This window comes from Schistocerca gregaria, chromosome 7 (genome assembly GCF_023897955.1).
Source record: "Schistocerca gregaria isolate iqSchGreg1 chromosome 7, iqSchGreg1.2, whole genome shotgun sequence".
In the NCBI taxonomy this organism is placed as follows: domain Eukaryota; kingdom Metazoa; phylum Arthropoda; class Insecta; order Orthoptera; family Acrididae; genus Schistocerca; species Schistocerca gregaria.
The window spans coordinates 358858131-358882636 of NC_064926.1; the positions used below are offsets into that span (position 1 = coordinate 358858131).

General features: G+C 38.1%; 1 protein-coding gene across 2 annotated transcripts in view; it reads right to left on the reverse strand.

Moving 5' to 3' along the window:
• LOC126281529 (xylosyl- and glucuronyltransferase LARGE2s-like) overlaps positions 1-24506 on the reverse strand; it is a 134109-nt gene that overhangs the window by 79177 nt on the left and 30426 nt on the right. For both annotated transcript variants that reach the window (XM_049980575.1, XM_049980574.1), the window contains 5 exons: positions 17777-17991; positions 17591-17676; positions 11582-11831; positions 3466-3633; positions 3197-3377 (listed from right to left, as the gene is read on the reverse strand). In XM_049980575.1, coding sequence (XP_049836532.1) covers positions 3197-3377; positions 3466-3633; positions 11582-11831; positions 17591-17676; positions 17777-17991 — 900 coding nt within the window. The remainder of the gene's footprint in view (positions 1-3196; positions 3378-3465; positions 3634-11581; positions 11832-17590; positions 17677-17776; positions 17992-24506) is intronic.

Consider the following 24506-nt stretch of genomic DNA (forward strand, 5'->3'; position numbering starts at 1 on the left):
TCCCAGCGAGCAGCACTGAGGCAACGGGGATTAAAGCCACTGAATCAGTTGCCGGTGCATCCTGACATTGGCAAAATTCCGCAGCTGTAGACGGCCGGCACACGGCAGTACATTGCTCGGGTTGCTGAGGTATTCCTTCCGTGCCAAGCTGTTTTGCAGAGAGAGAAATGGCATCCTCGGTATTGTGGGACCCTGTGACGTAGACAGAGAGGAATGCAGCACTGTAGCTGGGAATAATAAAAGACTTGAAGATCACGGCTGAGTTTTAATACGGCGCATCCTGACAGTTTCCATCCACGTCCAACATTCCTCCACTGCACGCCAACATCTACATTTGGCAGTGTTGGCTACACCTGAGTGGATGAATACATGTGTGTTTCCTCTTCTGACCAGGCCTACAGCCAAAAGCTGATGTGTCAGTGTCTTTTAGCTGTGCCTGTCTTCAACTTAACATGTAATATTTGTGGCAAGTAGGAACCTATCTATTTCCTTATATTGTTTTATTCCAACCTGGAACAACCTATGTGGAAATCATAAACAAGTTGGCTCCTATAAAACACTTATTGTTAGCCATTATTAGGTAAAGGATAGATTACTACTCACCATATAGCAGAGATGCTGAGTCGCAGATATGCGCAACAAAAGGCTGTCAAAGCTTTCAGTCAAAAAGGCCTTCATCAAAATCAGAAAAAATGCGTGTAGACGCAGATATGCACAACAAAAGGCTGTCAAAGCTTTCAGTCAAAAAGGCCTTCATCAAAATCAGAAAAAATGCGTGTAGACGCACACGCAAACACACATACACACACATACACACACACACACACACACACACACACACACACACACACACAAGTGTGTGTTGCCTGTCTGCAACTAAGCATCACCACTATATGGTGAATAATAACCTATCCTTATCAGAACATTGTCATTATTCCAGCCTGAATTTTCCATTGCTTTTTGTTAGCCAACATACATAAATGGTCTTTGCCCAATAGTCCACAGAGTTTGCTTAAGAATGCTGCTTTCAATAGAAATGTGTTGGCAGAACCAGCAAGAGGAAGAACTGACAATTTAAGTTCCTGATAGCTCAGCAAAATAGCTAGCAAATAACATCTAAACAACTTTTATTAGGTGACTATTTTCTTATCTCTTGGAACTGAACAAAGAATTTCTTTGATATATCAACTATTTATTTTATTGACCACATGTCTTGACGCATCATAACGAAATCTTCCACTTCCGTCTCTTCCCTCATACATCTGTTAGTCTTCCTGTAACTCCCAAATGCATATCTCCATTGTTCTCTAATGAACTGTCAATTGTTGAATTGGTTTCACATTAAAACCTCACGTCTCATTACCTCAAGTCAAAACTGGTAACACACTGGTGTAAAGTTTTTGTTCCAGGAACTCGGTTTTGTAAACTCAATTTAGTTCAGCAGCCACACTCTAGGCCAATTTACTCTTACGTTTATTTTTATTTTACTATTTTATATAAAATATGCCTAACTCTATCCTCTGACAACAGCTGACATTTGCATATGTGACCAACATGCCCATACATAAGTTTAATCAACAGCTTGTCAGTCCATCCCACACCTATCTTCAGAATGAATTTTCTACTCTGCACTAGAGTGTGCGCTGATATGAAACTTCAACACACACATTAAGACTGTGTGCTGTACTAAGATTCGAACTTAGGACCTTTAACTTTCACAGGCAAGTGCTCACTGAAATGTCCCAAGTTCAGGTGTCAGTCCGGCACACAGTTTTAATCTGCCAGGAAGTTTTCTACTCATATCTCCATTCTGGCTTGACCACAGAACTTATTAGTTCCTTAATTTAATAAAAATAAAATAAATGTCACCACCACGTCACTTCTGGGTTAAAGTTACAACATTGATCATACACTTACAAGGCTGATGAAAAGGTGTATCACCGGCCAATTAATCACAGATTATTGTCATGACAGACCATCATAGCTCAAATAAACAATTTCAGAAGATATATTTTTGAACACCAATTCTGATACAACTGCAACTATCACTCAGCTGGAAAACTTTTTCTACTACTAGTAATAGCAGAAACTTGCAGATTTCTGTACAAAGACTGATTTGAAGCATCTCTATATGCTGGTCTATCCTGTAGAAGTCTCTTCAACTCGGCATAGCTGCTGCATCCTAAATCCATCTGAAATTACTAACTGTATTCGTGCCTTCTGGTTTCCCTTTCAATCTTGGTTTAGAAAATGTTCTATCAACATATCACTCCTTTTAATTGCATCACACCATGAAGTTAGTTTCTCTCCAATTTTATTCGGCAATTTTTCATTAATAATGCGCTGCTCGTAACTGATATTGTATTGATATCTCTAAATTCACCAGACCAAAAACCTAATTCTTGCTATGGCACTTCATTAATTACATCTAGTGTAAACTTATACATTTATCTTTTCATACTCTCTAACATGCCAACACATTTAAGGGTTCTAACATTCCACACTTCCATCCATAGACTGTCAGAATTTCTTCTGATGACAATACCTAGCCACTCCCTCCTCCTCCCCCTGCCCCCCAATGACAACCAAATATGCAGTACCAAGTGGGCATTACTTTATCTCTATAATATTTTGTCCAAAAGAATGCCATCGTTGTAAAAAATGTGTGCTAGACTTGGATATCCTCAGGAATCACAGTGGCTGTCGTTCCCCACTGCTTTCAGCCATGCTTGCCTAATGTTATAAGACCATATCTCAGGCTAACATATACATTGTTGACCTTCTAACTACTGTACTGTATGAAATCCATTTATGGAACTGTTATACGTGCCAACTTGAATAAACAGTGTTGCTATTGGGTTCACTTAAGCGCCTTTAGGACTCTAGTCTACTGTTACAAATAATGCTGTTTGGATAGAAAAGCTTAATTCCTGAACAAAAAGTTGATCAAACATTTTAAAAACTTTTCCAGAAATCTGTTTTGAGGTTCCTCAAAATGTTAATAAGTGAGATACCAATTTTGGACAAAAACTCAACTATTTGTTGTTCTACTAACAAAGTATGAAAAACCTGTAAGGAGACAGACTGAAAACGATGATAATTTCTCCATCCAATCATAATGTGAAAAACTAAATTCAATGTCATTTGTATTCAACTCCACCGTGAGTGTGTAGCTCATTATGTAATTCAATGTTACCTTCCCAGTGCTTGCACAGAGCCTCAACCATCTGAAGACGATCCATGGACAATTGTGCTACGAGTGTCACATCACAACCATCAGTAGAGGGCTCATATTCGTAATCCAAAAAGTAGAGATGGGTTCTGAGGCTATTGACTCGTGCACGACGGAATTCGTAACACGGGTCTTCTTCGTTGAGCTGTTATAGTAACAAAGGAGTTGTCAATAGTAAAGTTTAAAAAGAAAAAAACAAACAAAGATTTTAACAGCAATCTGACTTCACTTGCCTTGCTGAGTTCTCTTTCTTTCAAAGAGGGCTTGGTATTGTTGCAACCAAAAAGTTCTCTCCTTAGTAGATTACCATCATATTCCAAAAATGTCAGGTACAAGTTTCGAAAAAACTCAACGTGCTTGTTTTTTACTTTTAATTTTTTTGGAGAATTCCAGTGTATTACCTGCAAAAAAAGAATTTGCTTCTGTCAGGAATAAATAATTCAAAAACAGCATCATAATGTGCTATTGTGTAAATATTACAAATACATTTAAAAATATGTGCAACCATAGTGCCATTTTATAGTAATGGAATACATACAATGACTTTAAGAAGTTTCAAAATTTCAGTAATCTCAATTTTACATTTTAAAATTAGAAAGTGATTTATTAAAAATAAATCTACCATAATCATATACCAGATTTAATTATCAAATATATACCCTCAATTAGATTGCTAACAGGACAAATGAAATTTTAAGAGACTTTGTTAATTAACTTCATTTTCTCTGACCTGCTTATACAAATGAGTTCTCACATAATCAATGAAGAAATTTCAAAATCCTGTAAATCTTCCATTGTGCCAAAAATGATGAAATATTCATCACAAAAAAGCACTTATGTATGTGTCGACTGCTTGGCTGTCAAGCTGAGAGAGGTGTCCACATGCAACATTTGTGTACAGGGGGTTCCATAATTAGCAGCAGAAACTGACACAGTTGAAAGTATATGATAATATGATCAAAAATGATCCAGTAAATACGAGCCCACAAACAAACTGCTAGGAGACAGTTGTGAATGTGTAGTTATGAGCCACCACTGACTTCAGCATTAAATACCACTTGAGGTAACATAAATGTATTTGAAATGTGAACTTTTTGATCAAATTCCATCTACGAGGGCACAAATTTCAATCAAGACCTATCTTAACCAAAAAGGCAATACTGCAGATGAGAAAAATAAAACTAACTGGGAAGATGTGTGTAAGACTATCACGGAATTGACCCCTGTTAATGAACAGGGGAATTGCCTATCACAGAAAATGCTGGAAATCATAATATTCATGCACTTACAGTTGCTGTCACATCTCTGCAAATGCTCATCTCTGAAACACTGTGTAAGAGTACTTCACTATGTCATTATGTTTGAGTGAGTGAGAGGTGCAAACATGTTTAGTGACCAGCTGAATGCAATATAAAATGGTGTTCTCAATAAAACAGGGGGTATTCATTGTCAACTGTTAAGTGAAGCGCAATTCGTGGAAAATTTGTGCAAAATGCTTGGCACAAGAGTTTCAGTCTGGAAGAGTTTTGGTAAAACCTCCCAAAGTCAGCAATGAAAAACTTACTGGAAAAATGGCATGAAACAGCGTCTGTGGTAAAGTAAAATCGTAAGTATCAAAAAAGAGTTCAAACAATAGAAATCCGATGTCAGTCTCAATGTAACTATTTTACAACCCAGCTTCATTTTGCCCATACTATACTTTAAAAGTTACAGTGAGTGTCCCATGTCTTGTCCTAACATGCCTAACCTCATAGAATATCTCTCTTTCTTATCACACCCAACTGCACATATAAAAAATTTGACTATGTTCATCAGTATTCGACTACTATTGTGGCATATTTTCTGAACTTTACCTACTTTCTGGTGAGTTCTTCACATGTAACATACAGCTTAGGCAGAACCGACTGCAGACTTTTGGTGCAGAGCCGGGTGGAGGGTCTGAATCAGAGGCTCAGACGGTTTTGCGACCGTATTGGCTGCAGATTCCTTGACTTGCACCATAGGGTGGTGGGGTTTCGGGTTCCGCTGAATAGGTCAGGAGTTCACTACACTCAGCTGGCGGCTACACGGGTAGCGGAGGCTGTGTGGCATGGACTGGGCGGTTTTTTAGGTTAGAAGGCCTCGGGAAAGTGCGGGATGGGCTGCAATGTCAAAGGGTGCTTGGCAATTACAGGACGTGCTTGGATCAAGGAACAGTCGGAATTATAGTTGTAAACTGTTGTAGTTGCGCTGGAAAAGTCCCTGAGCTTCAAGCGCTAATAGAAAGCACAGAAGCTGATATCGTTATAGGTACAGAAAGCTGGCTAAAGCCTGAAATAAGTTCTGCAGAAATTTTTACGAAGTCTCAGACGGTGTTCAGGAAAGATAGATTAGGCAGAATTGGTGGTGGAGTGTTGGTGTCTGTCAGTAGTGGTTTATCTTGTAGTGAAGTCGAAGTAGATACTCCGTGCGAATTGGTGTGGGTGGAGGTTATACTTAACAGCCGAATTAAGTTAATAATTGGCTCCTTCTACCGACCCCCAGACTCCGATGATACAGTTGCGGAACAGTTCAGAGAAAGTTTGAGTCTCGTAACAAATAAATACCCCACTCATACGGTTATAGTTGGTGGGGACTTCAACCTACCCTCGGTATGTTGGCAAAAATACTTGTTCAAAACCGGTGGTAGGCACAAAACGTCTTCCGAGATTGTCCTAAATGCATTCTCCGAAAATTATTTAGAGCAGTTAGTCCACGAACCCACGCGAATTGTAAATGGTTGCGAAAACACACTTGACCTCTTGGCCACAAACAATCCAGAGCTGATAGAGAGCATCATGACTGATACAGGGATTAGTGATCACAAGGTCATTGTAGCTAGGCTCAATACCATTTCTTCCAAATCCATCAGAAACAAACGCAAAATAATTTTATTTAAAAAAGCGGATAAAGTGCCACTAAAAGCCTTCCTAAAAGACAATTTCCATTCCTTCCGAACTGACTATGCGAATGTAGACGAGATGTGGCTCAAATTCAAAGATATAGTAGCAACAGCAATTGAGATATTCATACCTCATAAATTGGTAAGAGATGGAACGGATCCCCCGTGGTACACAAAAAAGGTCCGAGCGCTGTTGCAGAGGCAACGGAAAAAGCATGCGAAGTTCAGAAGAACGCGAAATCCTGAAGATGGGCTAAAATTTACAGACGCGTGAAATTTGGCACGTACTTCGATGCGAGATGCCTTTAATAGGTTCCACAACGAAACATTGTCTCGAAATTTGGTAGAAAATCCGAAGAAATTCTGGTCGTATGTAAAGTACACAAGCGGCAAGACGCAGTCAATACCTTCGCTGCGCAGTGCCGATGGTACTGTTATCGACGACTGCGCCGCTAAAGCGGAGTTATTGAACGCAGTTTTCCGAAATTCCTTCACCAGGGAAGACGAATGGAATATTCCAGAATTTGAAACACGAACATCTGCTAGCATGAGTTTCTTAGAAGTAGATACCTTAGGGGTTGCGAAGCAACTCAAATCGCTTGATACGGGCAAGTCTTCAGGTCCAGATTGTATACCGATTAGGTTCCTTTCAGATTACGCTGATACTATAGCTCCCTACTTAGCACTCATATACAACCGCTCGCTCACCGATAGATCTGTACCTACAGATTGGAAAATTGCACAGGTCGCACCAGTGTTCAAGAAAGGTAGTAGGAGTAATCCATTTAACTACAGACCTATATCATTGACGTCGGTTTGCAGTAGGGTTTTGGAGCATATACTGTATTCAAACATTATGAATCACCTCGAAGGGAACGATCTATTGACACGTAATCAGCATGGCTTCAGAAAACATCGCTCTTGTGCAACGCAGCTAGCTCTTTATTCGCACGAAGTAATGGCCGCTATCGACAGGGGATCTCAAGTTGATTCCGTATTTCTAGATTTCCGGAAAGCTTTTGACACCGTTCCTCACAAGCGACTTCTAATCAAGCTGCGGAGCTATGGGGTATCGTCTCAGTTGTGCGACTGGATTCGTGATTTCCTGTCAGGAAGGTCGCAGTTCGTAGTAATAGACGGCAAATCATCGAGTAAAACTGAAGTGATATCAGGTGTTCCCCAGGGAAGCGTCCTGGGACCTCTACTGTTCCTGATCTAAATAAATGACCTGGGTGACAATCTGAGCAGTTCTCTTAGGTTGTTCGCAGATGATGCTGTAATTTACCGTCTAGTAAGGTCATCCGAAGACCAGTATCAGCTGCAAAGCGATTTAGAAAAGATTGCTGTATGGTGTGTCAGGTGGCAGTTGACGCTAAATAACGAAAAGTGTGAGATGATCCACATGAGTTCCAAAAGAAATCCGTTGGAATTCGATTACTCGATAAATAGTACAATTCTCAAGGCTGTCAATTCAACTAAGTACCTGGGTGTTAAAATTACGAACAACTTCAGTTGGAAGGACCACATAGATAATATTGTCGGGAAGGCGAGCCAAAGGTTGCGTTTCATTGGCAGGACACTTAGAAGATGCAACGAGTCCACTAAAGAGACAGCTTACACTACACTCGTTCGTCCTCTGTTAGAATATTGCTGCGCGGTGTGGGATCCTTACCAGGTGGGATTGACGGAGGACATCGAGAGGGTGCAAAGAAGGGCAGCTCGTTTTGTATTATCACGTTATAGAGGAGAGAGTGTGGCAGATATGATACACGAGTTGGGATGGAAGTCATTACAGCATAGACGTTTTTCGTCGCGGCGAGACCTTTTTACGAAATTTCAGTCACCAACTTTCTCTTCCGAATGCGAAAATATTTTGTTGAGCCCAACCTACATAGGTAGGAATGATCATCAAAATAAAATAAGAGAAATCAGAGCTCGAACAGAAAGGTTTAGGTGTTCGTTTTTCCCGCTCGCTGTTTGGGAGTGGAATAGTAGAGAGATAGTATGATTGTGGTTCGATGAACCCTCTGCCAAGCACTTAAATGTGAATTGCAGAGTAGTCATGTAGATGTAGATGTACACATGATCTTATGTTTAACGTGTCAATATAAAATTAGAAATTTTTTTTTCCTGTCCCACTTCTTGTGATAGAAAGTGACATAATTTGTAAATTATAGAATTATAAATTTCCTTTATTAAACTAAAAATGACCACAAGGATTTTGTGTTTTATAATCAGCATGTTTTTACTGAAATAGAACAATTCAACAGGTGTAGTTCTTTCTGTTTCCACTGAATACATTTAAAGATCTCAGGAATTACCATAAATGAAAATTGTTTTTCCTATTAATAGTTAGCACTGCAATAACATAAAAAAATGTATTTCTGTTAAAAGAGAAATATCTACATAGTAATTATTTTATAAGAAAAGAAAGCCATTTCTACAATCAACAGATTTAGATTTATTTTTAAATGACCTACCGATAGCCCATGGATGGGCAAATCAAAAGAGTGGGGCACCAAATTATCTGTCACTTAGGTAGAAAATGTTCTGGAATAGGCCCTGGGTGGTGAACATACACAATTTTCAATAATTCTGTGCCAGAAATATCCAAGGGCCAAGTAAAACATCACAAGGAGAATTCATATGAGATAATTGTAAGATCACAATTTGACAAAATGATTGGCTAATATTTACATTCAATAGGCAAAATACTAGCACTTCAGGCAGACGTAACACTACGAAAAAGACATAACACCTCACTTTTGAAACAATTCAGTCTGACCACAGGGTGGAAAGACGTATAGGTTAGGAAAGAATGAGGAGGATAGGCAAACCACTCGGATCCCAGCTGGAAGGGACAACAGGCAGCTCCCTCTCTAACAGAGTTCCCAGTGACCTGCCTTTCCTTACCAGCCTTCAGAGTCCTAACCCTCTTTCCTATTTGAGGAACTAATAGTTCCAAAAGCTTGGAATAGTTTTACTGCTTTTAAATGTGACTATCGGCAGTATTGGTATTTCACCTCTGGACTGTATGTACAGGCCAGCCTTTAAAAAAACTAAAATATTCAGATATGACTGATTCCTCTACATTCAATCACTATGGCTTAAGGCAAGTAAAGAGCGGAAATGGAAAATGTTCTTAGTGCCTGTCCCCTTTATTTTTTTAGTTTTTTTTACAAAGCTATTGGAGTTCTCAGTACTCTGTTGTATGTACCCAGATTTGATCCACGTGACAAACAGAAAAAGTCTTTCAGGCATACATTACTAAGTGGTGAATGGTCTTTGTGTCAAGCTGCGCATCCCCCTGGAGTCCCAAAATCTAAAAAATGTGAGAAATGGTTTTGTTGGCTATGGTTCAGCTAGTTAAAAACTTGATGCTGTATTTTTATCATCACAGACAAAACAGTGCCACAATGTTAATGGAATTTGGAATAAAAACTTTATTCTTGTTTATAATGTCAAAAACTGTCATTTTTGAGACTCTAGCCGTATACAAGTTGATTCTTGCCAATAAGAAAACAGCAACCAGCTACTGTTTAATAATGCAATTTATTTACACGAAAAGTGCCGTTACCATTTAGAACCAACAGGATCAGCTTGAGTGGTCACATTATTGTTTACATTAGTTGTTGGTAGAAAAAGTCAACAATTAATATAATATAAAACATGAACTAAATATAAACCTATTGGTTTGAAACCAGTAACAGTGCTATTTTTGCAAGTAAATAACACTGTTAACAGTAGTTGATTGCTGTTTGCTTCTTTGCAAGAATATACTAGTAAAAAATTTCTTTTTGGCACTTAGAATCAGTCATTTTTCTGATACGGCTTTTAAAACATTTTTAATAAAATATTTATTTTTGAATTTGACTCATTATTTTTTGTTGGCATAATTCCATCCAAGCAAAGACACACTGTTTTTTTTTTTTTTTTTCATTCTCCTGGCAAATATTAGGTTTGTACTCATATGTACAACTTTCAATTTTGACAGCAATATTGTATGAAGTGTCTTCAAACTGTGCTCTCTTTAGTGATCAACTCGTTTAAGTCTTAGCTAACACAACTTAAAAGCTCAGAGGGTGTTCCCAATTGGAACGATAGTTTTCTTTTTCTTGTTTTCTTCCTCTTGCATTTAGCTGATTTCATTTCATGTAGTACTTAGTGTATATGTACAAAAGAAATAGTGGGTTTGTACAGATTAAGATGTAGGTCCTCCTACAACTAGGCATGTGAACCATTTTTCAGGTTGGAGGAAGATGAGGGCATACCAGCACCATACATGACCATGCTTTGCAAACCACTACTGGTATTCAATGCAGTCTTCACGTTGTTGTTGATACCCTCCACCTCCCCCCCCCCCCCCCCCACAAAAAAAAAAGAAATAAAAAGTCAATTCACTTTCCTTACTTTCCACCACCTCTCTTTTTGTTTGTTTTCATGTGGGCGACACATACAACAGCAAGGAAGGTTAAATACCTTAACATACTTCTGTATGACAGATTATACATCATACTTTGCTTTCAGCGGTTTCAGTTTGTTCGATGTTAGCTTATTCACTGCACTCAAAGAAACATTTCTTTCAAAATTTAACAGATAGGCTCCTACTTTCAGTCTTGGCTATTTGTCATCTCCCTTAATTAAACATGATTATTTATCATCTATTGCCATCCGTTCCTCTCAATGAACCTTGAATGGGTAGCACAAAAACATGTATACATAGAAAACAACATCAACTACAAATAAAGACTTAAAACATATTCAACAGCTTCTGAAAAAAAGTGTGCTTTGACAGGAATACTAGCTATCCATTAATGTAAACCAACACTTTCAAATCGTATACTGGCCCTAGTTTGTCAATGGAAGAAAAACAGGAAGGCAGGATATAGTTTAACTAGCACATGAATGGCAAATGTAATGAGTTTAATCACAAGTTTGGATAGCACAAATAGGGGCAACCATCATGTCTGGTCCCTCTGTGTCAAAAAAGCTCGGAGGAAACGTCTAATGTGAAGACCAGTGTAACTCAGGAGAAAGTTTGAAGATTATTTCATGCCTGTTATATAGGAAAGAGGTGTGAATATTCACAGGAAGGACACATTTGCTAATCTTCTTAGGTGTGACCTACAGTTCGAACACTATACATTATTTCACATCCCTCCTTTTATACTTGTATGCTTCTCTCATCTCACATGTATAAAATATTTGCAGGTGTTTGTTCAACCAATGTAACAGCATTTCCCAATTGTTCTTTTTAGTGACTATTGTTGGTTCTTTCATAACAATTATAGTTTTATCAGGATGGGTGTGTGTGTGTGTGTGTGTGTGTGTGTGTGTGTGTGGTTTTTTTTGGGAAGGGGGGGGGGGGGGGGAGAGGGCGGAGAGGGTTGCAGGAGAGTGTGAGAGGGGGATAATGTGATGATACAAACCTTCAGGTCAGTGACTTCTGTGTAGCACAGTTCACTTCGAGTATTATCACTGAGTTGTACATTCCACTGACAAGGTAAATTATACACCAGATATGGATGTTGCTTTATTATTGCATTGAATATGTCCTGGTCTGCAAGGCTTGTGGCAAGCATGGTAATAAGATCTTTCTCAGCAATGAGGCGCCACAAGTGGCCCCATCCCAGTTCACGCAAGCGTTGCAATTGCAGAAGTATCACTCCTGTGTTATACCTGATGACAGAAAGTCATGTGAATGGAAGTCAAGATTTTGCAGGATCATTTTTACTTATTAATACAATAATTTATGTCTTATTAACAATGACTTGCAGAACGCATGAACAACCTGTTTTAACAGAAAGTACCAAGTTTTGGGTAACAAATAAATAAAGAGAGGTTTAACAGGAAGAATGTGTATTCATGCATCTTAAATCTGTTCTGAAGAATAACAAAAGTTTGACAACTTAAGCAATTGCATTTACATTTTATGTGCCTGTCTGACATTCCTTTTAAAGGTGGAATATGATACACTCTCTCACTATTAAACAATGTATTCAAAATAGGATCAAAGGAACAACTTTCGGTGTGTTTAGTTTACAGCACTGATTTAAATACTGCCGCATTAAAAAAAAAAAAAAAAGAAGAAGAAGAAGTTGCAAAAGGCAGCAGAACATGTGATGACTGTTCACATGAACACACAGTTTAGTTCTCTGTTTAAATCTGCAGCACCACTATTCATTCTGACTGAATTTAATGGCATTTCGCCTGAGTACATATATTTACTAAGATTAACACTAACACCATCATCTTGATCTCTTATGTGGAGTGCACACTGGTGTGATATGATAACTGTCACAAGATAAATGTGATTCGTAATTATGTGATTATCTTAGGATATCTTTGGTCTTTTCTATACAATATGATGGATAGCTGTAGATTTTTCTGGGTAAGTTTTAATTGTTGAGTTTGTTGAATGATGATGCTGTGGTGGTTACAGTACTGGTATTTAAATACGAAGAGAGAGAAAAGGAAATATTGGGTACATCCATATAATTTGATTCATGTGAAGTACACTTCAACATCTGTTTCATCAGAACTGTCTTAAAACAAAGCTAGGTTCCAACAATTTTATGAAAGGAGCCCAGAAATTTCAAAGACTTGATTGTGCAAAACTACTCATTACACTAAATAAGTCACTGCAATAAAATTAACATTCATTAGAAGCTTATAGTACTCATCATTCAGTAAGGAGGAAAACTGCATTGAAAATGTAACTATGCTTTAAGAAACCGAGAGATTTGTGAATACCATGCAATTTGATCATTCAAAGTATTAGTTGGAAAAGGATCAAAGTTGACATTCACCCCCCCCCCCCCCCTCCCCCGTGTGGTATCCGACTGGTTATGTCCGTACTCAGAGAAAATGGAGTACTCAAAATTTCTCTATCAACGTCATCCAGCAATTCAGTTAGTAAATAGGTTCTGTTGCCGGTAAAAAATATTCATGTGGAATTGTTTGGCAATGCAGAATCCAGTTATCGCAATTATAGTGGTTACTTTTCAATTGTTCTCATCGCTGTGGCCAATGCACATGGAATTTTTACTGCTATTCATGTTTTGGACTACAGAATAAATAGTAATGATGCAGTATTTTGTTCATCAATAATTTATTAATTTTTAAAACAAGTTAAACTCTTTGTCTCAAATATATCAACTTTGCCAGGTAATATAGTGAATACCCAGTTTCCACTGTTTGTTTCTGACAAAGCTTTCCCTCTACTTCCATACACCTTATCCAAAAAGGGTGTTAAGCAAGACGAAACAAATACACAGTTATTGACTTTCTAGAGAAGGAAAAATGCAAAATGTGCTTTTGGAACTTTGACATTTGCTTTGAACTGCCCATTTCTCTACTCATGTCACATATACAGGCTGTTGCATTCTATTTAGAATCTCTGTTTCAGGATGATAAAAATCACTGAAAGTCAGTTAATTGTCAGCACTTGCTTTGATGCTAGGGTTTCACTTGATTTATGCATTGACACAACTCAATAACCTTTTTCGTTAATTGGGAAAAGTATCTTCTTAACAGGTGCTTTCATGAATGTTTATTGATTTTGTATGTTTCAGTTGCTAGTAATGATCCAAAGTCTATAGTGTGATTATGTTGCACCACAGTTTGGAATCCACATTAAACTGTACGTCCCCCTATAACTAGGGACAGAAAAATATTGTTTTATTTTGTGTCTGATTTTGGTGTTATTATTTGTCAGTTTGATGTCATTTTTTGCCAATTTCAGTGTTATTTTGTCAATTTTTTTATCAATTATGGTATTTTTTTTAAAATTTGTTAATATTCTTTTTTTGCCAACTTTGGTGTCTTTTGCCAATTCTTGTATTAGCTTTTGTTTACTTATTTTTGAAGTAGTTCATTATTTTTGTCTAATTTGATTGATTTTTGGTGTTTTATTGACAATGAAAAATATCTATGAATTGCATATGCATTTATTGACATCACAGATCATGTTTATTGAAATTACTGTCCAAAACATTTAACGTAACTGATTAGAGGAAAAAAAAATCAGCAGTCACACATCACAAAACATTTTTTCAAAAGAAGCATTTTCATAAATTCAAATTTTTCTTCTGAACTATGCTGTCATTATGTCAACATTGTGTGGGAAAAGCTAACTGTATTCTACACTTGCCTTCAGCATAGTGTGAGGTATTTCATCTTCTGCAATTCCTGCTGGTGTGGAAAGTTGCTTATCCACTAAATTACAGAAAAAGTGTGTGTGTATTTAGAATATGTACATGGCAGTGGCTGACATTCCAGGTACACTTAATGACCTCTTTGATGTCAATATTAACAGAATTCATGATTACCATCCCATTGTTGAAACAAGAACCTAAGGCCATAAATACAGAGTTGTATGGACCTATGGCCATAAGAGCCTAATCTGAAGGTGTTGTTGAGTGCATTTTAGATGATTCCTTCACCTCTGCCTGAAGTATTTGTCCTGTCATGTTTTTCAAGTCTGCTGGTTTCACCACCGAAAATTCGTTCTCCCACAATAATGAAGGACTCTTTTAATTTGGAATAGACATATTAGTTTTATTCAGTGACAGCACATTTCCAGACATTTTTGTGAATCAAAGTAATACAAAAAATGGTACAGCTTGGAGAGAACACTAATGTGATGCGTCAATTAAACAGCATACTTTCGTATAAGTAGTTTGCATGTACATATAAATAAAAAACTGCAAATATGCTACTTCAGCTTCACAAACATATAAATCAACATGGTGCCTGCTCAGTTTGCATCTCTCAGCGAACCACAGAACAGAGACTGAGCATGTCCCCCCCCCCCCCCCCCCCCAGGTATACATTCAATATTTTTTTATCTATTTTGTGAACGCAGTTTGTAATGATGGCCTGATCTGTTGCACAGACTGATGTTTAGGTTATGATGATAAATTGGTTCAAGTTGATGAATTAGAATCTGTCAGTCATACTACTTGTGCAAATAAAATAGAAAGAAACTTCCACATGGGAAAAATATATTAAAAACAAAGATTCCAAGACTTACCAAGCGGGAAAGCGCCGGTAGATAGGCACAATAAATAAAACGCACACACACACATACAAAATTTCGAGCTTTCGCAACCGGCGGCTGCTTCGTCAGGAAAGAGGGAAGGAAAAGGAAAGATGAAAGGATGTGGGTTTTAAGGGAGAGGGTAAGGAGTCATTCCAATCCCGGGAGCAGAAAGACTTACCTTAGGGGGGAAAAAGGATAGGTATATACTCGCGCGCACGCGTGCACACACACACACACACACACACACACACACACACACACACACACACACACACACACACACACACATCCATCCATGGATGGTTGGATGTGGATTTGGACTGTTGTCCTTCCCTACAATATCAGCAAGTCAGTACCAATGAAGTCTTGTTGATTTCTATTCTACAGTTTCCTGTACGTCACATAGGGGTTGCAATTCTTCACTCACATCTACATCTCACTTTGATATTCTTCCATCTCATCACAACCAGTTTGTTCATTCTGCTATCAGTTAGTCTGTGATGTGCTACAAGTTCTTTCTTGTGTGTATCTTTCCATGTTTTCTAGTAGCTTGTAACATAATTTTGCACTTCATCATTCACACATGAAGTTCATGCTTGAATCAGCCTGCTAATATGACAGCTGTTGCATGTACAGCATGTCAGTTGCATCCCCTGTTAGAACTAATGCCAACATAGGCTGAAGCCTAAGGCACCACCGCCCACTAGTGCATTGCTAATTGTATTGTACCTTGTCTTTCGTACGGTGTACTGTTCAAGTAATAAATTACAGTGTTCTTCAGTTAGAACAGCGGGTTTGTCAGCCTTCATGAGCAGCCTCAACTGCAGTCCACAACACCACTGCAAAAATAGTTTTACAACAATGATGGAAGCTGAAGAAATTTGGTGGTAAGTTTCTATGGGACCAAACTGCTGAGGTCATTGGTCCCTAGGCTTACACACTACTTAATCTAACTTAAACTTACTTAATGCTGAGGCCACACCTATGCCCAAGCGAGGACTTGAACCTCAGACAGGTGGGAGCCATGCAAACTGTGGCAAGGTCCCAAGCGGCGCTGAAGAAATGATCAAAATTTGTGCCACTGCCAGGACTTGAACCCGGGTCTCCTTACGTACTGGGCACATATGCTAGCCATCACACCACCACAGCATAACATAACGGCATGGACTACCCTAGTTCACTGCCCTCCCTAACACAAACTTAATTTTATATATATAAAATTACAGCAGAAAAATAGCTTTGTTTTCTAGAAAAGACCCACTATTTCTGGGTGGCAACCAGCATCCTCCAGCCACCACTAATTGTCACATTTCTCAACATACACATAACAAAAAGTAAGAGCATAAAGAGAACACTAGTCAACAGCTGACACCTTGGTATTCATTTTATTTGCATCAAAAACTCAACTGTCAATTACCATACCATATAATTTGTATTGCACTGAAAAAGTACTAACAGAAGACCCCTACAATACTAAATACTGTACCTAGAAATGAGAATTGAGTGAGGAATGAATTGGATCAACACATGTAATTTTCAGGCGTTTGTGATCATTAATGCAAAAAGAGTATCCTGTGACCTATTCTCTGCTGATAGAGGAGTTAAATTCATAGTGCTGAACGAATGTACCATCACTTACTACATTTCCTAGTTTCTTCAGGCTAAAGCTTTTGGCAACAGGTGTTTGTTTTTTTTTTTTTTTTTTTTTTTTTTTTACAAATAAAGGATTTAATCCACTTTCAATAAGAAGCTCAATCCAATTTCTCTTGGTGTTTCCAGCATTTAAACATTACACCTCCTATTCAGTTGCTTACTAAAGCAAAATAATCTACCACTTGACTGAAATGATAGTAAAATAAGTAATATTTAGGAACTATTAATCTTCTGATGAAGTTGAATGTGAGTTATGACTGACAAAATACCACAGAAAGTGATGACTGCAAAAAAAGTCTGAATGCACACAAAGTAATCAGTGTTAAATTAATTCATATCATCAAACTTTTTAAAAGTTGGTATGAAAGCATTTGAAAGCACAATGTAATACATAAACAAAATTGTGTAAAAACGAAGAGGAGGGGGAGTAGGAGGATGGTGTAAGGTTGTAAGTAAAAAGATATGCATGATTTAGTAATTGTTAGTTTCTACACGAAAAACTTATCCATAATATAAATCATTGCAGTACTTCAAAAAAATCTTCAAGATATTTCAATCTTTGTCTACTGAACATTACATATAAGATGTCTGAAAAATTACGAGTTTTAAATGCAAAACTTTACATTAATAGATCAAATGGCAGAAAAAACAAAGGGTGGGCTACTAGCATAAATTTCTTCATTATGTATGTCAAACATTAATTTGAAAATAGTAATTTGAAATATAAACTAATGGTGCATACCCTCTGCCTAATGCTGGCCAAGGGCGGTGTTTCTTCCAGAGTTTACCAAGGTACCAATCACTCTGATTTTCTACCAGTCCAATAGCCTAGAACCAGTTAAATTCATAATTTTAAACACAAGTCAAATAACGCTCTATTTTTATAAACAAACACATATGTTTTTGTGGGGTAGGGTGATAGATTCACCTGCTTAGGATCTAGTTTGGAGAAGATTTTCCAGAGCTCAGCTATGTCGGTTGCAAATGTTACATCCGTGTCCAGCACAATTGCTTTCTGTAATGTGTCAGGTAGAACTTTCGGTAATGTTAATTTCAAAAGTCCATATACTCCTGAATAATGTTTGTTTGGTATCCATGAAACATCCGGAACAACATTATCTGCCAAATAGAAACTCACTTCGGCTGCATAAAAAGAAAGAAAAAGACATTTTTAATAACCAAGCTGAAAACTAACGTGTCTAGGTTAATATCTTTCTTGTTACATTATATGTATTAACTTTCTTATGAAAGAGATAAAAGCAAAATAGATACATTAGCATAGTGAAAGAGCCACAATGCACATAATATCACTGTAAGATAAAATGACACAAAAATTCAGGTGACATACTTCTGGTAAATGACGAAAGCTTCAAACTCTCTATATTTGTTGAGAATGCTTTGGCAGCGGATTCCTAGGTCTTTGATAATTTCAGTTTTTTAGGGGGTGGGGGGAATTCTTTTGGGTTTACATTAATGCTTCAGAAGGTCATACAGTTACTATTATCTAAACCAGGTGGAGCCACTTAATCTACAAAATCCTTGTGTGCACCCCATACACATTCAACTACCAGGGTAGCAGCATCTGACATGTAGTGTACCCCTGAGACTTTAAGGGAGACCACAGAGTTCTCAGTTCTATGGTGCAAGAGTACGGCTTCACAGCGTAGTTTGCCACAGTACCTTTAAAGTTTCTAATTACAGCCTTCTGCTGCTCTGAGAACCTGGAAGCCACAAGCTGCTCTAAGCAGAATCTACAGAAATTTAGCTTCACTAAAATCCCATAAATAAAGTTAGCCTTCTCAACAATCCCTGACAGTTACTAGAACTGTCCAGGTAGGACCTGGGAGCTCAGCTGACAAAACTTTTTTCATTTCGATGTGCATCACAACCTGCAGCTGGTTGCACCCTGTTTCCTGCAATGTCTCCAGAACAGCCACTTCATTACATTAAACAGGGCTGCAGAGTTCCACTGTTAACTAGACGTATAAGGAGAAGAGGTAAACACCCTAAGGCAGCTAACCCACAACCACAGCTAAACAGATAACAAATAGAAGGGCCAGTGGTATTGAACAAACCACAGTGTGTGAAAGACCACTGTAATGCTGTAGGAGAGGTACAAGTTGTCATGTACATTAGGAAGGAAAAGTACACTCATATTCTTATGTTTTACAATGATAATAATTTTAAAGCTAGTGTTGCACAAGCAGGAACCCAAGGGTTTTTGATAACATTTGTTACTACACATAGGTCTCCACACACTAATTATGAACTATTCATGAAACAACTTGATGCTCTAATACATCTTTCACCTTCTAAACTAAATGAGATAATACTATGTAAAGAGTTTAATTTATATTTTCAAGGGCATACTTTCTCTAGAGGCACCCTAGGCTCCCCTCCAATTTCATCTCTGCTAACATAATTTGCAATCAGCGTTATAGGAATCATCACTACTACTACTGACAATATTTTCATACATAAATACTGGGACTGCATGATGATAATGTAAACTCTATAGTTAATGTTTAGCAGATCATGATGCTCCATTTGTGATGTTTAATATCATGGTGCACAACCTAAACAGTAAGAGATGAAAGCACAAGATAATAAATTAAAAACAAATTGCTGAATTCAAAAATTATCTGTGAAGTAAAGACTGGAAAAAAAAAAATCACCTCATGAATGAGAACTATAAAGTACTAGCAACCCGCCCACCCTGGCTTTGTGTGGGTAGCACTCAGTATCTATGGATGCACAACAAGTATCCACTTGCACAACTTCAGTAGGATGCAACCTCTGCTATGCAACAATTGTACAAAGCACACTGTGCCATGGAACAATGGTATGAAGCACACTCTACCATGTAACATTGGCACAAAGCACCCTCCACCACACAACACTGATACTAAACAGCCTTTGACACATGACTCTGGCACAGCGCCAGGTTACACCAAATATCATGATTCCAAGGAGTTCACCATTCACCGTTATATGCCAATGACATAATTTTCACAGCAATGAGGGACTTTCATTCATCATTATATGAGATGGTTATAATTTATATACTTTAACCTTCCTCAGAAACCACCCTATTGGTGAAACCAGTATCAAAATACCTGAGATTACCATGAACATACAAACATCACCATGGCAGGTGATATCAATTTATACACACAGTGCATCCTAGCTCCATCAAGACTGCGGCTATGAAAAATACATCTGGGATTATGTTCACAAAATCTCAGTATTTATTCAAAACTGTCTCCTCCTGAATTAAAACAAAGCTGACATCATTTTAAAAGTGTTTTGAAACAGTCACTGTAGTCCTTTTTTGGAGTTTCATTAAAACTGCAGTACAGTTTTCTTGGATGTCCTTAATTGATTCACAGCAGTGTCAAGAGTCAATTGGGTCAAATCTGGTGAACACATTGGGTGATCCAGGACTATGATACATTTGCTAGCCAAAAACTTATGCACAGTCTTCACTTTGTGGGCTGGGGTTTCATTATGGAAGAGGAGCCAAAAACCATCCACAAATGCTGAATGTCTCAAAACCTTGATCTTGCTCACTGCCATTTCCTGACAAATGTCAGACGTACTGTTACATTCGTAGCCAAGATGGTTGCCGCAGCAATGCTAGTGGTTTGACTTTCTACAGAGCTGTTTCTGAAACTTCATGGGTCGTTAACACCTCGCCAAAGGGTAGCATTGCAGTTTAGAACTTAACACAAGCAGCCCTAACAGAACTAGGACACCCCATATACATTGGATAGATAGATAGATAGATAGATAGATAGATAGATAGATAGATAAACAAACAGAAGATGGATAAAGATAGACAGAAGAAGACTTACAGGTAGTTTAACATAACCATAACCACATTTGACATAGCACTGAAAGACTTAAGTCAAAACCAAGCATCTCAAGTACAAATATTCCCTCAGAATTATTGAGATCTTTGGGAAAACAAATAACAACACAACCACTCCATCTACTATAGAAGATATACAAGATTGGTGCAACTACCAAAGATTTCATGAAGAGGTTAATAACCCTAGTTCGAAAGAAGGCAGTTTTTGACAGATAATTAACACAAATTACTTACAGAAAGAGCCAATTTGGGAGGGGGGATCAACTTGGGTTCCACAAAAATTTAAAACCACACAAGGTAATACTGAGCTTTGTGTGTTGTCTGACATTGCCATGTTGAAGGAGAGGGTGCTCCATGTGTGGACAAACTCTTTGAATTCAAAACTCGATTACAGCACGTTGTTTCTCAAGCATCGAGATAGTTATGACAAACCTTGCATTGTGGCATGCAACCATTCGGAGCCCTCTAGCGACGCAGGGCTACAAATATGTAGACATGAAGAACGATGATATAGAAAGTTAGTAAAGTTTGTTTTATTTAAAACACTTTAAAGAGTTTTCAAATACAGCATCAGGAAGCATTACTTTTCAGTGTGTCTTCTTAAATTGAGATGTGAATCTAAAATGATTTGTTCCACAGTATTACGATTTATCATCCAAGTGATCCCCAGGATACAAAACTAACAAACATTGTCAGATTTCATTTTAGCCCACCACCTGGCTTTATGGTAAGAGTTGCCATTAGGTACACAACTCTGTTACCTCTGGTAAGCAAGGCCATTAAATAGGGCAGTAGACATTACATTTCTGATATGTTAATACCAATAGCTGTGCACTGTCTCTGAGGTCCCCTTGAAATCATCATTCAAAGAGATAACATAAGATTGCATGTTGCCCATGCTGTCCTGACCTACCTCAATTCAGAGGGTGTTTGACTGTTACCCTGGCCATCATGGTCTGCTTTCCCATCCACTGAGAAATCTGGTCTCATGTTGCTGAGAGATTGACATCCCCCACTCACTGACCCCGCTGATTAGTGACCTCTGGCAGTGCTTTGAATCAGTGTGGAATAACGTACCCGCATCTGCCATTCAAGTCCATTTTAACTCATGGCTCAGCCAGATTAAAGACACCGACGCTAGAGCAGATGAAATAACATTGTTGTCTTATGTCTTGCAGTCCAGAGGCTCATTGTATATAGGATTAGCTTGATTGTTTCTTACTACTGAAACAAGGAAATGATCAGACACCATTTGCATTTGCTCGTCAAATTCCAAGGGCCAACATTTCAATGAGTCCTTCAAGATCAAATGAGGGAAGCTCCCACTGAAGAAATAACTTGTACAATAAACTGCACCAGGGCAAAAAATACTCATGATGGTGGCCTCTGTCCAAGAATTTTATGTTGCAGTGTGCTGAAAAGGTGTGTGAGGCTTGCCATGTCTACGCATTGCCATAGTTAATTACATAAATGATGTTTATAAATCAGTACAGCTAACATGTAAACATATTTAAGATTAACTCTTGGATTAGATGATGAGGCAGTAGAAGAATCAAAATAAATATATGGAATAATTATCACTATGAGGCTTGATGGGTAATAGGGAAAAATCAGTCAGATACTGTAAGAAACAGTGTAGTGAAACTATGTCTCAGAAAGGACATGATGGTTTTGACAGTGGCAACAAGCGTATAAAAGTGGATATCTTGTGAGTAGTGTTTTCTACCTGCAAGAAGACCCACTGAGTAGGATACAACTGCCAAAAATGCGAAAAATGTGTAGAGGTTGGAGTGTTGTGGGGGGGGGGGGGGGGGGTTACGGTGTGTCCCACACCACCTATGAGCTGTCATGCAATAGTTAAATGTGCCAATTTTTACCTTTCAAATATTTTTTGTTGTCACCTTTCTTAAAGTTATTGCTGCAATGGACCTGCTATGCTGTACCACTAGACCACACCATGTAACTTCTTCACCTTTTACATTGGCGCAGGTGGTGGAAAAAGAGCTCCGTTCTATTTGAGCTGACACAGTTTTGCGACAACTCTTCTGCATTGTAATCACAATGTCCCCTATGTACAATCACTTTTACAATTATGGTGATATAGAGCTCTCATCAATCAGTAACTCACAGTAGATCATAACACGTATTAATGTACTGCTTTGACACTTGAGAGAGCCCAGGAGTGACGAATGACAGTTCTCATTTATTTTTCATGCATTCTTGCACTTACATTATTGCCAGCATCTATTTCCTGCATGACTTCCAACACATTGCCAAGCTGTGATGCTGTGGGCCTCCACACGATGTGGAGATACACATTTGCTGTTGCCCCTTATCGGTACACTGAGATGGCTTCTTTTGCATCAATCTGCATACACAATGATAAGTCCCACACTTAAGAACTACCTAAACCCCGTTTTTGGTTTCCACAAACACCTTTTGTCAGCCTAAGTGGTTAGAAGTTGAACGTGTCATTCAGCAGAATCACCATGCTAGACTACAAGGTCCACTGCCAAGGCAATCTGTCAAGAGTATGGGTACTATAATCAGTGCAGCTTTCCTTAAAACTTCTAGTTTTTTCCATAATTTTGATTTTTAAGGATTCTAGGAGAATGAGCACCGGCCAAAGAGGCAACATTTGAGTGTTGCTCCATTACATGGTTGTATATAATTGTAGAATGTTGTGTCCTAACTTTTTCTGAAGTCACAGGTTCAAGTGATTTACAGCTGATGGCTTACTCAACTGAATAATTTTTCGTCTGCTTTTTCACACTGTGGTGCATTTATTTTCTGTGTTCTGCAGTCAACAGCGTGGTTTTAAAACAACTTCTGAATTTCAAAATGATCTGTCTGGTAGTCAGGGGTTGTCAGAGGGCACCCATGTGCCTTTGTGCATGTTTGTATAGCAACCCAGGTGCTGAAGATTTCCAAGCTGTATCTGTTCCAAGGTTAATTAACCAGATGGTGTGACAAGTCATTCTCCTGGAAAGGATGACACACAGTTGTCACCTCAGTTACTAGGCCTCAGATCTACACTTGCCATGTTTATTTTCTCTAACGATAGGTTAAAGGAAGGCAAACATTATGTTTCTAGAATTAGTAGATTTAGAGAAAGCCTTTAACAATGTTGACTGGAGTACGCACTCTGAAATTCTGAAGGTAGCAGCGTTAAATACAGGAAACAAAATGTTTCTTCAACTTGCACAGAAACCAGACTGTAGTTGTAAGAGTTGAGAGGCATGAAAGGGATGCAGTAGACGAAAAGGGAGGGAGACAGGGTCATAGCCTATTCCCAGTGTTATGCAGACCGTACACTGAGCAAGTGTGAAGAAAACTATGGAGAAATTTAGAAAGGGAATTAAAGTTCAAGGAGAAAAATAAAAACTTTTGAGTGATGACTTTGTAACTCTATCACAATGGCAAAGGACTTCGAAGAGCATGTATAGTGCCTTGAAAAGAGGGTATAATGAGAACGACAAAAAAAGTAAAATAAAGTTAATGAATAGTACTCATATTAAATTGGGTGATGCTGAGGAAATTAAATTATGAAATGAGGCACTTAACATAGTTCACTGTTTGAGCAGAAAAATAATTGGTTCTGCTAAAATATAGAAGATAGAAAATGCAGAGACTTTGGTCATGTTTGATGATAGACTGGAAAAATGCAAATCCATGTTTATAGTATTTGTTGATTTGGGATAAGTATTACACAATACTAAGTGAACACACACTCAGAAATTCTGAATGTTACAGGGATAAAATGCAGAGAAATGTGGAAAGGGAATTA